Source organism: Tachysurus vachellii, chromosome 3 (genome assembly GCF_030014155.1).
Source record: "Tachysurus vachellii isolate PV-2020 chromosome 3, HZAU_Pvac_v1, whole genome shotgun sequence".
NCBI lineage: Eukaryota > Metazoa > Chordata > Actinopteri > Siluriformes > Bagridae > Tachysurus > Tachysurus vachellii.
The window spans coordinates 16,007,790-16,023,658 of NC_083462.1; the positions used below are offsets into that span (position 1 = coordinate 16,007,790).

A 15,869-nucleotide genomic window follows, 5' to 3' on the forward strand; every position below is an offset into this window, starting at 1 on the left:
TTCAGTCTGATGTTTGATGTAAACTGAAGCTGTGCCAAATGCTGATTAGAGAACTGTATAAATGTGCAGGTGTTCATAATTAAGTGTATATTTTAATTACAATAAAGTTCAGAGTCCATTTAAAGTGCAGAGTTAAAGCCTGAATATTTATAACTGCATTAATGTTTAATCTTCGTGTTCAGTGTGGCACATTCGTCATGAATACATTTCGGTTCACTTCCTGAGTCTCTCTCTCTCTCTCTCTCTCTCTCTCTCTCTCTCTCTCTCTCTCTCTCTCTATGGTCGTGTTCGGTTTCTCAGTATAAACACTAAGCATTAAAATGAGTGAAAAAGAAGAGAAATCGACAGTAAAAAGTGGAGATGCGGCGGAACAGGACTGGGAGGCGGCCAAAACCTTCTACAAAAATCTGAAGAGTAAAAAACCCAGACCTGTAAGTAACACACACACACACACACACACACACACACACACACACACACACACACACACACACACACACACACACACACACACACAGGTGTTTAAAACATTACAGACGGAGCTTTGTTTCTATGCTGTATGACTTTAATCGAGTCTTTGAATCGAGTGTAACGAAGGGTGTGTGTGTGTGTGTGTGTGTGTGTGTGTGTTACAGAGTGGAAACACACTGCACTGTATTCAATACTATAGTAATCTAAAGCTATTTATTTTATTTTGTTTTTACTTTTTAGTGAAACTCTTGTGTGTTTCTCTACTTCCTGTTTGAGTTCAAAATCTGCTGTAAATTCAGAGCTCTGAAGCCTAAATCTTAATAATATAAATCACATTAATACAGAAAAAGTGACAAAAGTCTGACATATCATTTTATATCATGTCAAACATTTGATATAAAACCAGGAAATACCGAGGAGATGAGTCACACACACACACACACACACACACACACACACACACACACACACACACACAGACACACACACAGTTATGTAACTATCACTTCTTCTTTGTCTTATTTTTCTTTATTTGTTCATAATGGACAGCATAAGTTGAATTGAACAGGAGTGATGTAGAACTCTCACCTCTGCAACTAATCTAATCTAATCTAATCACACTCAATAGTGTAATTATTATTATTATTATTATTATTATTGTATAGAACATTTAAAGAACATTATGCACACAGCTAAAGAAAGGCACACCAGCTAAAAAGAAAAGTGGATAAATAAATAACCAGATGAATTAATTTAAACATATACACCAGATGACCATCAAAATAAAATAACAATAAATTAATGTGATTAATATAATACACAGAATAAGCCTAAAACTGTAATGACAAAAAGATAATAAAAATCTAAAAGAAATCAGTCTGAGGTTTAACATAAAACTAATAACTCACTAATAACTCACTGATAACTCTCTAATAACTTACTGATAACTTACTGATAACTTAAAATCAAAAATATGCCTGGTGAAGTTTTGAGAAAAAGGAAAAGACCTTAGCTTAAGGGTTTTAATATGTCCAAAGATTAACATAGCCATTCCTGGACCTTAGCTCTGCTGTTAAACTCAACATGATGACGAGGATCTTCACCAGGAATTAGAGTGGTTTATAGCAGGATCCATTTTATAGTTAAGGTCTCCAGCAAATATCAGTACATGACTATTTAAAGAAAGGACGAGCTCAAATAATCTATTAATGAACATAATTAACATCAACAGGAAACATGCTGATTATATCATCAACATTTCATCAACATTTGGTAGATATACAAGGACCATTTGGTAGATTGACAAGGAGCACAGAATTTACCAACAGCAATCAAGTTACCTTTGTAGAAAGAAACGTAACCTTTTAATGATGAATATTGTAACATCTCTAGCTCTTGAATTGAACTTTAATTAAAACACTTGCCCTATCCAGGGGCATTTTAAGTACCCAGGGGCATTTAAACTTAAAATCATTGTGACTTCTCAGATGTGTCTCCTGCTAAAACAAAAACAATTTCAATATTTAATTTTTCTAGTGTCAAAAAATATTTACCTTTGATGTTTTTACCCAAGCCTTTAATGATCCAACTAATAAACACCAAAATAAACAGCTACACATAATCGTGATGAAACCCCCTCCCACACACACCTACACCCAAATCATATACTGAAACCAACCCATCATTTATTGCTCGTGATAATAATCAGTTAATAATGAAAATGCTCAGTAATGCAACCATTATAACACTAAACCCACTTTAACTCAGTAACATTAGACGTACGTGTCAGTCGAGAAACAGTAAATAAGATGGTCTTTTATCTGGACACCGAACATACTGCAGTCTGAAGTTTAACAGCACGCTAATGAGCCTCAGGGAACACGAGATGAATGACTTTCTCTGTAAAAAAAAAAAAAACTATATTTCATTCTGATTAAATGTCAAAAACTGAACTGTTTTAAAACCCAAAATTGTTTGAATTCAATTAAATTATTTGCAAAACAAACCTAGAAATCCAAGATTTATATATATAATATAATATATATATAATATAATATATATAATATTTCACCTAATGAACAACTGTCAGGAATCAGCCCGGACCTTTGGCCATGTGCAGTTGTTGTTGTTGTTCCGTGTCATGTGTCTGCCCCGCCTTCTTTCACTCCTCCCCGTCTCCACACCTAGTCCTTATCATGTTATGTGCATGTAAGTGAGCCGCGTTGCCGATGGCGGCACGGAATCATTGAATGTAGACAATGTCTAGTTATGTGTGGTCTGTGTTACCTTATTATTTCCTCGTCATTTGTATTGTTTTAGTTATCGTCTTTTTTCTGGTTTGTCTTTATCAGTTAATAAACCCTATTCATTTGAAGCTGTCCTGCATACAGTTCTGTCTCCCTCCTTCCTGATGGTGACAAACTCAGAGCTGACAGTCAAAAGAAAAACGTCTTGAGGAGAAACCTTAAGAAACCTTGTATGATGAGTAAAAATTGTGTTTTTCTGGTCTGTGTGTGTGTGTGTGTCCCAGCCAAAGCCAAGCACTGCAATTACAATTGCTGTTTCATCTCGGACTCTGTTCAACATGGTGGAGGAGAGGAAGATCTATGAGGAGAAAGGCCTGGAGCAGTATGTCAGCCACAACCAACAACATGAGGATCAACCACTCAAACCTGGAGCAGCCTTCCCCTTTGTCAAGGTGTGTGTGTGTGTGTGTGTGTCTGTGTGTATGTCTGTGTGTATGTCTGTGTGTGTGTCTGTGTGTGTCTGTGTGTGTATGTCTGTGTGTGTGTGCGTGTGTGTATGTCTGTTTGTGTGTATGTATGTCTGTGTGTGTGTCTGTCTGTCTGTGTGTCTGTCTGTCAGTGTGTGAGTATGTTTGTGTGTGTATGTCTGTGTGTGTGTATGTCTGTGTGTGTGTATGTCTGTATGTGTGTGTATGTTTTTGTGTGTGTGTATGTCTGTGTGTGTATATGTTTGTGTGTGTATGTCTGTGTGTGTGTATGTCTGTGTGTGTGTGTGTGTATGTCTATGTGTGTGTGCATGTCTGTGTGTGTGTGTGTGTGTGTGTGTGTGTGTATGTGTGTGTGTGGTGGTGCGTGCCTGTTTTATCATAAGTAGGGTTTTTTTGTTTTTTCTACAGTCCTGTCTTTGGTGTGTTAATTCAATTCAAGTTTATTTGTATAGCGCTTTTTTTTTGGACATTGTATCAAAGCAGCTTTACAGAACATAAACATAGAACAGAAGATAAACATAAGGAGTAATATAAAGAATTAATATAATAAAAATTCAAATATATACTTCACAGTGTGTATGTATGTATGTATGTATGTATGTATGTATGTATGTATATGTATTTATCCCCAATGAGCAAGTCTGAGGTGACTCAGGCAGCAGTGGCAAGGAAAAACTCCCTTATGCCCCTTTTCCACCGAGGCAGTTTGAGTGCTGGTTCGGAGCCAGAGCCTAATTTGGAACCATTTCTTTCTTTTTCGACAGCCAAAGCACCGACACTGAACCAGGAAAAGTGGTTCTTAAGTAGCACCAAAACGTTGCTGGTCTACACTTAAGAACCACTTGTGTCAGGGGCTGTGGGCGGGGCTACTGTTAGCGCATTTGATAATGTACCTTAAGTATACTAATGTTTAATACACATTTACTTTACCGCGATATGATACATTATCAGCACACATGATAGTAAGTACACTCCGTCCAGGGTGTATCCTGCCTTGATGCCCGATGACGCCTGAGATAGGCACAGGCTCCCCGTGACTCGAGGTAGTTCGGATAAGCGGTAGAAGATGAATGAATGAATGAATGAATGATAGTAAGTAGCTACATGATAATGATAAAATAACGTTATGTACTTTCTTGATTACAACCTCCGTTTATACAGATTACATGGAGCTGCACGTACACGTTGGATTCGCTAGTTTTGGATGCCAATGTAGGTTCACAAAGCCATGAGCATTAACAGTAAAGCAACATCCGCCATTGTTGATGTGTTTGTGTTTGCCGCTGCTGCGCTAAGGTTGCTGGGACACGTGACACGTATATAGTGACGTCAGACTCGGCTCTGTGATGGCTCTCTAGCCGGTGGAAAGGCAAACCGGTTCTTAGAAGGTTCGACAGTGGAACCAACTTTGAACCAGCACCAGTACTAGCTCTGAACCAGCACCCGGTTCTTTTTGGTGGAAAAGGGGCATTAGATTGGTAAAGGAAGAAACCTTGAGAGGAACCAGACTCAAAGGGGAACCCATCCTCATATGGGTGACACTAGATGGTGTGATTACAAATATACAGTCAGACAAGTGTTGTATTGGTGTAGGGATCACATGGAGTTCAGATCTCCTCTTAGTATCACAGGGTCCAACTGGAGCTGGTAGATCTGTAGATGTCTCAGGATTCTCACAGAGTCGGCCTCATCTCAGTGGAGGTCCAAAAACTTCATCGCACGGAAGACGACCAGAGCTGGTACAATGTCTGGGTGTCTCGGCATGGGTAGAAAAAGAGAAGAGCAGTGCAGAGGGATTAACATATATGCTGTTCATAAAAATGTGCAAGTCTAGTGTAATAGAGCACAATATAATGGGATGTGTTATGTGTACGCCTGACTAAAGAGATGAGTTTTTAATCTACATTTAAACTGGGAAAGTGTGTCTGAGCCCCGAACACTATCAGGAAGACTATTCCAGAGTTTGGGAGCTAAATAAGAAAACGCTCTACCGCCTTTAGTAGACTTAGATATTCTGGGAACTACCAGAAGTGCTGAGTTTTGTGATCTCAGAGAGCGTGAAGGATTGTAACGTGTTAGAAGATTAGTTAGATACATGGGAGCTAAACCGTTAAGAGAGTTGTATGTTAGTAGCAGCAGTTTGTAATCAATTCTAAACTTAACAGGTAGCCAGTGTAGAGATGATAAAATTGGGTTTATATGGTCATACTTTCTTGTCCTAGTGAGAACTCTGGCAGCTGCATTTTGGACTAACTGTAGCCTATTTATTAAAGATGCAGGACAACCACCTAGTAATGCATTACAATAGTCCATTCTAGAGGTCATGAAAGCATTAACTAGTTTCTCAGCATCAGATACAGACAGGATGTTTCTCAGCTTGGCAATATTTCTAAGGTGAAAGAATTCTGTTTTTGTGGTATGGGCGACATGATTTTCAAAGGACAAGTTGCTGTCTAATATAACACCCAGGTCTTTCACTGTTGAGCTACTAGTAACAGTACATCCCTCTAATTGGAAGTTAAATTGTGAGAGTTTCTGTGTACTGGTTTTTGGACCTATAAGTAGTATTTCTGTCTTATCAGAGTTTAACAACAGAAAATTTCAGCTCATCCAGTCTTTTATCTCTCTAAGGCATTGAGTTAATTTGGACAATTTAGTTATTTCATCTGGTTTTGATGAGATATATAACTGTGTGTCATCAGCATAGCAGTGGAAACTAATCCCATGTCTTCTAATAATGTTCCCTAATGGAAGCATGTATATCGAGAAAAGTAGAGGTCCTAGAACTGATCCTTGAGGGACCCCATGATTAACTGGTAGTAAACTGGAGGGTTCACCATCTAATTCTACAAAATGGTATCGGTCAGATAGGTAGGATCTAAACCAACTTAAAGCTTGTCCATGAATACCTGTGTAATTTTGTAAACGATCTAGGAGAATGTTGTGATCTATAGTGTCGAATGCTGCACTAAGGTCAAGTAGAACTAATAGTGACATACAGTCTTGGTCCGAAGCTAAGAACTGGTCATTTGTGACTTTCACAAGTGCAGTTTCTGTGCTATGGTGGGGCCTGAAACCTGACTGAAACTCTTTGAGGATATTGTTCTCCTGTAAGAAGGAGCTCAGTTGAACAGACACAACCTTTTCAAGTATTTTAGACATAAATGGAAGGTGTGAAATAGGTCTGTAATTTGATAGTTCATTTGGATCTAAATTAGGTTTTTTGATGAGTGGCCTAATAACTGCCAACTTGAAAGACTTAGGGAAGTAACCTAAAGATAGTGAGGAGTTAATAATATAAAGAAGAGGCTCACCAGCTTTATTTAACACTTCTTTCAGTAATTTAGTTGGAATGGGGTCTAGTGAACAAGTTGTTGATTTAGCAACCTGTTCACTAGACCCCATTCCAACTAAATTACAACAACTGTGTTACCTCATGATGTTCACCTGTAGTGTGTTAGCGGTGATGAGTCTTTGTCCATTTGTCAATCTATTGTGTGTTTTTTGTTTAAAGCTGTATTTAGCAGTTTCAGGAGTGTGAGTGGTGTTTCCTGGTTTTGTGCTTATAGACCATTCTGGTGTGTTGCTGAAAGCTTTTGTAAACCTTTTAAAGGTTTTTGTATTAAATGTGTTACTATTCTTCTTCTTCTTCTTCTTCTTCTTCTTCTTCTTATTATTATTATTATTATTATTATTATTATTATGTTAATAATAAGAAGAAGAAGAAGAAGGAGAAGAATAATAGTAATAATAATAATAATAATAATAATAATAATAATAATAATAATAATTTGCATTATTTAGGTATTTGTGCTTTGTGCCTGTAGGCGCTGATGACTGTGAATGCTTGTCTGAGGAAGCTGTACCCAGACAGTGAGGAGCTGTTTGATATCGTATTAATGACTAATAACCACGCCCAGGTTGGGGTGCGGCTAATCAACACCATCAATCACTACGGTACAGGGTGACATCATCAATACCATCATAACAACATTGATTACTAGAGTTATAACAGGTTATGATGAATCAGAGATGTTAATGTTTTCTAAATGATTGTGTCCATACTATTTAACATATTACAGTCGTATGCAAAAGTTTAGGCACCCCTGACAACTTCCATGATTTTCATGTATAAATATTTGGGTGTTTTATCAGCAATTTCATTTTGATCTATCAAATAACTGAAGGACACTAAAGTAATATTTCAGTAGTGAAATGAGGTTTATTGGATTAACAGAAAATGTGCAATATGCATCAAAACCAAATTAGACAGGTGCAAAAATTTGGGCACCCTTGCCATTTTATTGATTTGAATACCTGTAACTACTTAGCACTGATTAATGTGAACACACAATTGGTTTGGTGGCTCATTAAGCCTTGAACTTCATAGACAGGTGCATCCAATCATGAGAAAAGGTATTTTAGGCCAACTGCAAGTTGTTGTTCTCTTTGACTCTCCTCTGAAGAGTGGCAACATGGAGGCTTCAAAACAACTCTCAAATGACCTGAAAACAATGATTGTTCAACATTATGGTTTAGGGGAAGGCTACAAAAAGTTATGGCAGAGATACAAGCTGTCAGTGTCCACTGTGAGGAACATAGTGAGGAAATGGAAGACCACAGGCACAGTTCTTGTTAAGGCCATGTAAAATATTGGAGAGGTGAAGGATGGTGAGAACGGTCAAAAACAGCCCACAGACCACCTCCAAAGACCTACAACATCAACCAGCTGCAGATGGTGTCACTGTGCATCGTTCAACAATTCACCGCACTTTGCACAAGGTGAAGCTGTACGGGAGAGTGATGCGAAAGAAGCCTTAACTACTTAATCAGGTCATTTGAGAGTTGTTTTGAAGCCTCCATGTTGCCACTCTTCAGAGGAGAGTCAAAGAGAACAACAACTTGCAGTTGGCCTAAAATACCTTTTCTCATGATTGGATGCACCAGTCTATGAAGTTCAAGGCTAAAAGAGCCACCAAACCAATTGTGTGTTCACATTAATCAGTGCTAAGTAGTTACAGGTATTCAATCAACAAAATGGCAAGGGTGCCCAAATTTATGCACCTGTCTAATTCAGTTTTGATGCTTATGGCACATTTTCTGTTAATCCAATAAACCTCATTTCACAACTGAAATATTACTTTAGTGTCCTTCAGTTATTTAATAGCTCAAAATGAAATTGCTGATAAAACACCCAAATATTTATACATGAAAATTATGGAAATTGTCAGGGGTGCCTAAACATTTGCATACGACTGTATTTACTTTTTTAAATTATGTAACATGACAGAGAATGTGTGAGCATGTGTGTATTTCATTAAATATTCAGAATGTAATTGTGTGTGTGTGTGTGTGTGTGTGTGTGTGTGTGTGTGAGAACAGATCTGTTGATTGAAAGGTTTTGTATGACCGGAGGTGAGAGTCCAGTGGGTTATCTGAAGGCATACATGACCAACCTGTACCTGTCTAAAGACTCAGTGAAAGTGCAGGAGGCAATTGAGGAGGGTGAGGACCTGTAACTCTCATCTGTAATCAATCACACACCCAATCACTTATCCAGGCATAATTAATCATATAATTAATTACATTGGAACCATTTCACTGAGACACTGGTGTAGTATTGAGCCATGTCCAGGTCAGTGGTGACTTCCAGGTTTCAGGACCTTTAACGCCATGCTCACTACAACGTTGGCATGTTGATTTCTACCCGTGAACTGAACTGGTTATTGTTCCCTGTGTATTAGGGCTGTGGTAGCCTAGTGGTTAATGTTTTGGACTTCTGCTTAGAAGTCTGTGAGCTCAAACCGCACTGAGCTGTTACTACTGGGCCCTTGTTCAAGGCCCTTAATCCTCAGGAGTATAAAAGTCACTCTGAATAAGGACGTCTGCCAACATGACATAAACCTATTGAATTTGCCTTCTTTCTTGACTCAAAGTTCAAATATTAAATGCTGCTATATGGATTCTACACCATCTGTCTGTCTGTCTGTCTTTCCATAAGGCATTGCAGCAGCCACCCTGTTCAGTCCAGATAAAAAGATGGATTTGAGTGAATCTCAACTCAGAGTAGCGTTTGATGGTGATGCTGTGCTTTTCTCAGACGAGTCTGAGATCATTGTGAAACAGCAAGGTCTGGACGAGTTCTTTGAGCATGAGAAAGCAAATGTGAACATACCACTTGCTAAGGTTTGATTCCAAAAATATTTTATATTTAATTATCAATTAAAGTTATATAAAATTGTATAGTTTATTTATCAAACTGACACCATCTAATGACATTGGATAATTATAACATTTATCTCATCATTCCACAGGGTCCTCTGAAGTGTTTCCTGGAAGCTTTGGGAAAACTTCAGAGAAAGTTCTACGCTAAGAACGAGCGGATGAACTGCCCGATCCGTACCTTTCTAGTGACAGCACGTAGTGCTGCGAGTTCTGGAGCTAGAGTTTTAAAAACTCTGCGCAGCTGGGGACTGGAGATCGATGAGGCACTCTTCCTCGCTGGAGCTCCCAAAGGTCCTCTTCTAGAGAAGATCAAACCACACATCTTCTTTGATGATCAGATGTTCCACATTGAGGGAGCCAAAGAGACCGGCACCATCTCTGCGCATGTTCCTTATGGGATTGGACAGAAATATCACAAAGGCAAACTGATCGATCAGCCGGAAAAACAGAAGTGAGAGAGTGAGAACGCTGAGTTTCAGGAGCAGAAGGTTCTGATTATTCATCACTGAATTATAAGGAATTTATTTAATTAGCAATCAGATCAGAAAGGTTTACAGTATGCTAACTAGATATGTGCTGATACTCAGTTACACTGAATGGTTAAGGTTAGAGTTAAGGGTGATGTTAGGTTGTGGGTGGAGTCAGTGTGAAGAGTGCCGTTTGATCTTTACTAAGATTTCTCTAGTAAATATTAAACATTACATAATGTAAGTTTAAGGTGTTGTTAAGGTGGAGGTGGGCAGGTGGGGTTATAAAAGTGAGACAGTGTCTGCCTCACAGGGAATATTTTAGTGTCTGTAAAAGGTCAGAGGTCGTTACCATAGTTACATGTAGTTTGCTGGTGTAACAATAGTAACGTGCAAATTGACATTCAGACAAAGTGTCATTTAAATTAGTTGAATAAAATGTTTAATGTTGCTGTATGCTGAAAATATTTAAACAGGTTTGTTTTAGTTGAGAGTTTCTGTTATTATTATTATTAACTGGATATCAGTTAATGTTCTTAAAGGTGAGGTCTCCGTTGTTTGAGAAATGCTTCAGAAAACATTGAGTCTGGATGACAAACAAAACAAAAACAAAAACGTGCAGCCAATGAGCAGAAAGGGGCGTGTCTTGTCAGTATGGGCGGAGAGAGTGTTCAGTGCGCATGTGTGACATTAGCAGAAAGCGGTTTTAACATTGACATGGAGGATAAAAACAAAAAAAGAAAGTGAAGAAAGGCTTACGATAAGGCAAGAAGTAGGACCCGTGTTAATATAGGATCAGCTTTCCAGCGCTGGAGAGAACTGAAGGAGCGGGAAGTTGGCCGCATATTCACAGATTAGAGTTTCCCGAGTCAATAACTCCTGAGCTAAACACTGTTACTACACAAATAACACTCCTTTTCTATCATAGTAATGTAGAGAGGCAGCTACAACCGCGTTTTGTGTAGTAACAGCGTTTAGCTCAGGAGTTATTGACTCGGGAAACTCCAATCTGTGAATATGCTGCCAACTTAAGGGTCTCTTTTTTCCTTCTCGATAGGTGAGTAACATTGGTTTTGCTTTGTTTCACAGAACTAATATATGGCGTCCTTTGCATGATTATGATAAAGCTATGATAAAGACACATTTCTTTCCATTAGTTGCCTAGGTTATGTATATATGTATGTGTGGGCGGAGCTATCAATACAGGGGTGGGACCCATTTGGGTTAGGGGCGTGTTTGTTTTGGTGATTTTATATGCCAACATTGGCTTTCAAACAACAGAGACCCCACCTTTAATAGAGTTTAATAAAATGCAGCTGCAGTTTTAACTTCAGGTTTACATGAATAAATAGGTATTACAGAAACCATTTGGATTTATATTTGGCTAGTGCACTTACTTTAAATCATTTTTACTGTTTTACAAAATAAACAAATTATTATGCTTTTATTTCTTGTGTGTTTAGTTTGTTAACCACAGAAATGTGTTGTTGAGAAAATGATAGATAAAAGCCAGGGTAATCCAGCAGTAATACCACTAATCCCACAGTAATACCACTAATCCCACAGTAATCCCACTAAACCTACAGTAATCTCATTAAACCTTCACTAATCCCACATCAATCCCACAGTAATCCAACTAAACTCACACTGAACCCACAGTAATCCCAATAAACCCCCACTAATCCCTCAGTATCACACTAAGCCCACAGTAATTTCAAAGTAAACCCATTAATCCCATAGTAATGCCATTAAACACACAGGGCTCTTCAGTCTTTCTCTACACTGTAGAGTCAATGATAAACTTTAGCTCAGAGCTCTCTTTAATATCACACTTACTCTCTCTGCACAATCATCTGTTTATTCTCTCATTATAGAAAGTTTCTGTGTGTGCGCCTGTGTCTGTGTAAATAAAAATTAGAATAAAAAGAAATAAATGAATACATACATTTAAATTTTATAATTAATTTAAAATATTAATTTAACATTTAAAATACTATATCCCTATCCCTAATGAGCAAGCTGGCGGCGACTCCCTGAGATGAAGGAAAAACTCCCTGAGATGGTAAGAGGAAGAAACCTTGAGGAACCAGACTCAGAAGGAAACCTCATCCTCATTTGGGTGACACTCTACAGTAAATAGTGTAAATGTAAATAATGTCCTTTCTACAACAGTTTATAATAGTGCAGCCGAGAGCTCCTTAGGAACTAATGGGTCATCGTAAACTCTGAGTTCAGCACAGACCTGATTGCTGATAAAGACCAAACCATACAGCTGACTGACACAACATTGGTTCATAAGAAGACATGACGTCTCCGGGTGGCTTCATACACAACAATCCCATGAGACACTGGCTGACCATGAAGATCAATCCCTGGCAGGGTGACGAACCGGGCAATGAGACTCCAGACAGGGGTAGAACATCAGGATTGACGAAGTAGCTCCGTAAGAAGAGACGGTCGGGCTAGGAACTCAGAACAAAGCAGAACCTTGCCAAACACCAAACATTACCTTAGTTTGTTTAGAGTAGTCACCATTTAGATCTACGAACTTATAGAGATCTATTAAATAAGACCTGGTCCAGGAGAGGGCTGTCCCTTTAACACAAACATGTTCAGCCTATCAAGTAAAATAACATGGTACAATGGTATCAAAAGCTGCACTAAGATCAAGTAACACCAGCAAAGAGACACAACCCTGATCAGAGACCAGTAACAGGTCATTTACCACTTTAACCAGCGCTGTCTCTGTGCTATGATGAGGTCTAAATCTTGACAGCTGGCTTGGGTCAAGGTGAGGTTTTAATCAAAGGTTTTATAACTGCTAACTTAAAAGTTTTTGGCACATAGCCAGTGCTAAGGGAAGAATCTATTATCTTTAGAATGGGTTAGAAAGCTACTGGTAATATCTGTTTATAGAAACACGTGGGTCAGGGATCCAGTATGCAGATTGATCATTTTGAATAAATCAGTGAAATTAAGTCAGTCTCTTGAAGGGGGATTAAAACGGTCTAAATACTGATCAAAAACAGAAATATTATCTATAGCATTATCTATCAATTTGTTTGGTATTAAATTAATGGTCTGAATTTTCTGCTTTATAAATTTTTCCATTGAAATAATTCATGAAGTCGTTACTCTACAAATAGATGGTGTGTTTTTCAACAGTGTTTTTATTCCTAGTTAATTTTTATAAAAATGTAGGATTATTTTTGTTATCTTCAATAAGGCTGAAGAAATACACTGATCTAGCAGCACTAAGAGATTTATTGTAGCAATGAAGGTTTTCATTCCATGCTAATCAAAATACTGATAATTTAGTTTGACGCCATTTATGTTCTAATTTCCTAGCTGATTGTTTTAAAGTTTGTGTGTTGTCATTGTACCAGGGTGCTAGTTTTTTCTCATTTATTACTTTCCTTTTAAGTGGAGCTACAATATCTAGGGTTCAGTGAAACACTGCCTCTAAGTAGTCAGTCACATGATCAAGTTCTGTGGGTCAGATGGCGATCCTATCATGAATGATAATTCTGGGAGACTGTTCTGCAGTAGCAGACATAAATGTAAATGGTCTGAGATAGCTTCTCAGTGTGACGATATTTTCTATATTTAATCTGAAGGTTAGAACGATCAACAAATTCATCCTTTAGCACCTGATTGAGAAGCTAAGCCTGCTGGGCCTGAACACCTCCCTCTGCAACTGGATCCTGGACATCCTGAATGGGAGACCTCAGTCAGTCCGGATCGGGAACAGCATCTCCAGCACCACCACACTGAGTACTGGAGCCCCCCAGGGCTGTGTGCTCAGCCCACTGATGTTCACCTTCAATGCACAGATCGAACCATATCATCAAGTTCGCCGATGACACGACTGTGGTGGGTCTCATCAGCAAGAATGACGAGTCAGCATACAGAGAGGAGTTGCTCGTCTAACATCTAACTACCTGGTGTAGAGCCAACAACCTGTCTCTGAATGTTGATAAAACTAAAGAGATGGTTGTTGACTTCAGGAGAGCACAGAGCGACCACACTCTGCTGAACATCGACAGATCATCTGTAGAGATCGTCAAGAGCACCAAATTTGTTGGTGTTCATCTAGTGGAGAACTTCACCTATCACTCAATACCAGCTCCATCACCAAGAAAGACCAGCAGCGTCTCTACTTCTTATGAAGGCTGAGAAAGGCACATCTCCCTCCCCCCATCCTGACCATGTTCTACAGAGGGACCATTGAGAGCATCCTGAGAAGCTGCATCACTGTCTGGTTTGGGAACTGCACCATCTCAGATTTCAAGACCCTGCAGTGGATTGTGAGGACAGCTGAGAAGATCATTGGAGTCTCTCTTCCCTCTATCATGGACACTTACACCACATGCTGCATCTGCAAAGCCAACAGACACCCATCGCATAGACTCTTTACCACACACCCCTCAAACACACTCCTCACCCCACACACATCTCTTGCTGTCTGGAAAAAGGTACCGAAGCATTTAGGCCTCAAGACCAGACAGACTCCTCAATAACTGAACTATACTGAGCACAACACACACACACCCTCCACTCATTCACACCATCTTTTTTCCTGACTGTTTTTTGTCTCACACTGTGTACACCAGGTTGTACAGATACACTTTATGTGTCTAGGACTAACTTACTTCAGTCCTTATCTCTGTGTTGTTCATGTAGCTCCCTGGTCCTGGAGGAACGTTGTGTCATGTCACTGTGTACTGTGTCACATATATATGGTGTAAATGACAATAAAAGTTTAAAATGACTTGACTTGAGATCAAGAGTGTGACCTCCATTATGAGAGGGTCCTATTACATTCTGGTTAACTTCTACTGTATCTAAGATGGAAACAAATGCTTTTCTCAGAGGATCTTCTAACTTTTCAAAATGATATTAAAGTCTCCAACAATTACTGCTTTGTCTAAAGAAACAACTTGGTTTGAAATGAAATCTGCAAATTCACAGAGGAATTCAGAATATGGTCCAAGAGGTCTGTAAATAACAATAAGAGGAACTGACAAAGTCCTCATCACTCCTCATCACTCCTCACACCGCACCCTCCGATCTACCAGCACTGCTCGACTGGTTCCATCTCTCAGGGTAAGAGGCAAGTATACTACAAGACTCTTCTCTGTTCTGGCACCAAGGTGGTGGAACGAACTTCCCCTAGAGGTCCGGACAGCTGAGTCAGTTATTCAGGAAACACTTCAACTAGCACTTCTTTCCTTATCTTTTGCATATATGTATGTATATATATATATATATATATATATATATATATATATATATATATATATATATATATTTATATACATATATGTATATATATATATATATATATATATATATATATATATATATATATATATATGTATATATGTATATATATACATATATATATGTATATATATATATATATATATATATACATATATATATATATATATATATAAAAAAACAACCTTTGACACTTTTTCATTGTAACTCTGAACAAACGTTTTAAACTCATGGTATCTTAAGTATGTAACCTAGTGAGCCAGCATTAATGATTCAATGTTAGAGATTTAAGCACTTATGTACGTCACTCTGGATAAGGGCGTCTGCCAAATGCTGTAAATGTAAATGTAAATGTAACTGACTCAGTAGACTTATTTTTTGTGGCTACATATGTTATGTTAGTATGAAGAACTTCTAATGAGTTAAACATGTGATTAGATTCTTGCTTGACATCAAGCTTATCATCATGGAGTTTCCTAAACCCAGAGCTCTTTCAGGTTTCTCAGCAGGTTCTTCACTGAGGAGAGCAAACCTGTTAGACATGTGAAGCGGAGAGGAGTGGTGCTCCCGTGGGCAAGCCTCAGTGTTAGCTTTGGCTTTGTGACTTTGCCATCGAGCTGAAAGTTTGCTATACTTAATGATTATGTCTTTGACATTTCCTCCGCTAGCTGTTTGAAGACAGGAAACAA

At 38.4% G+C, this 15,869-nt stretch overlaps 1 protein-coding gene across 1 annotated transcript; it reads left to right on the plus strand.

Moving 5' to 3' along the window:
• The first annotated feature begins 248 nt into the window (after positions 1-248).
• Positions 249-11,344, plus strand: nt5c1bb (5'-nucleotidase, cytosolic IB b). Its single transcript, XM_060865999.1, has 6 exons — positions 249-431; positions 3,002-3,169; positions 7,033-7,162; positions 8,588-8,710; positions 9,207-9,391; positions 9,520-11,344. Exons 1-6 carry the CDS (start codon positions 321-323, stop codon positions 9,883-9,885), a joined length of 1,083 nt encoding a protein of 360 aa, XP_060721982.1. The 5' UTR covers positions 249-320; the 3' UTR covers positions 9,886-11,344.
• The last annotated feature ends 4,525 nt before the right edge of the window (positions 11,345-15,869 follow it).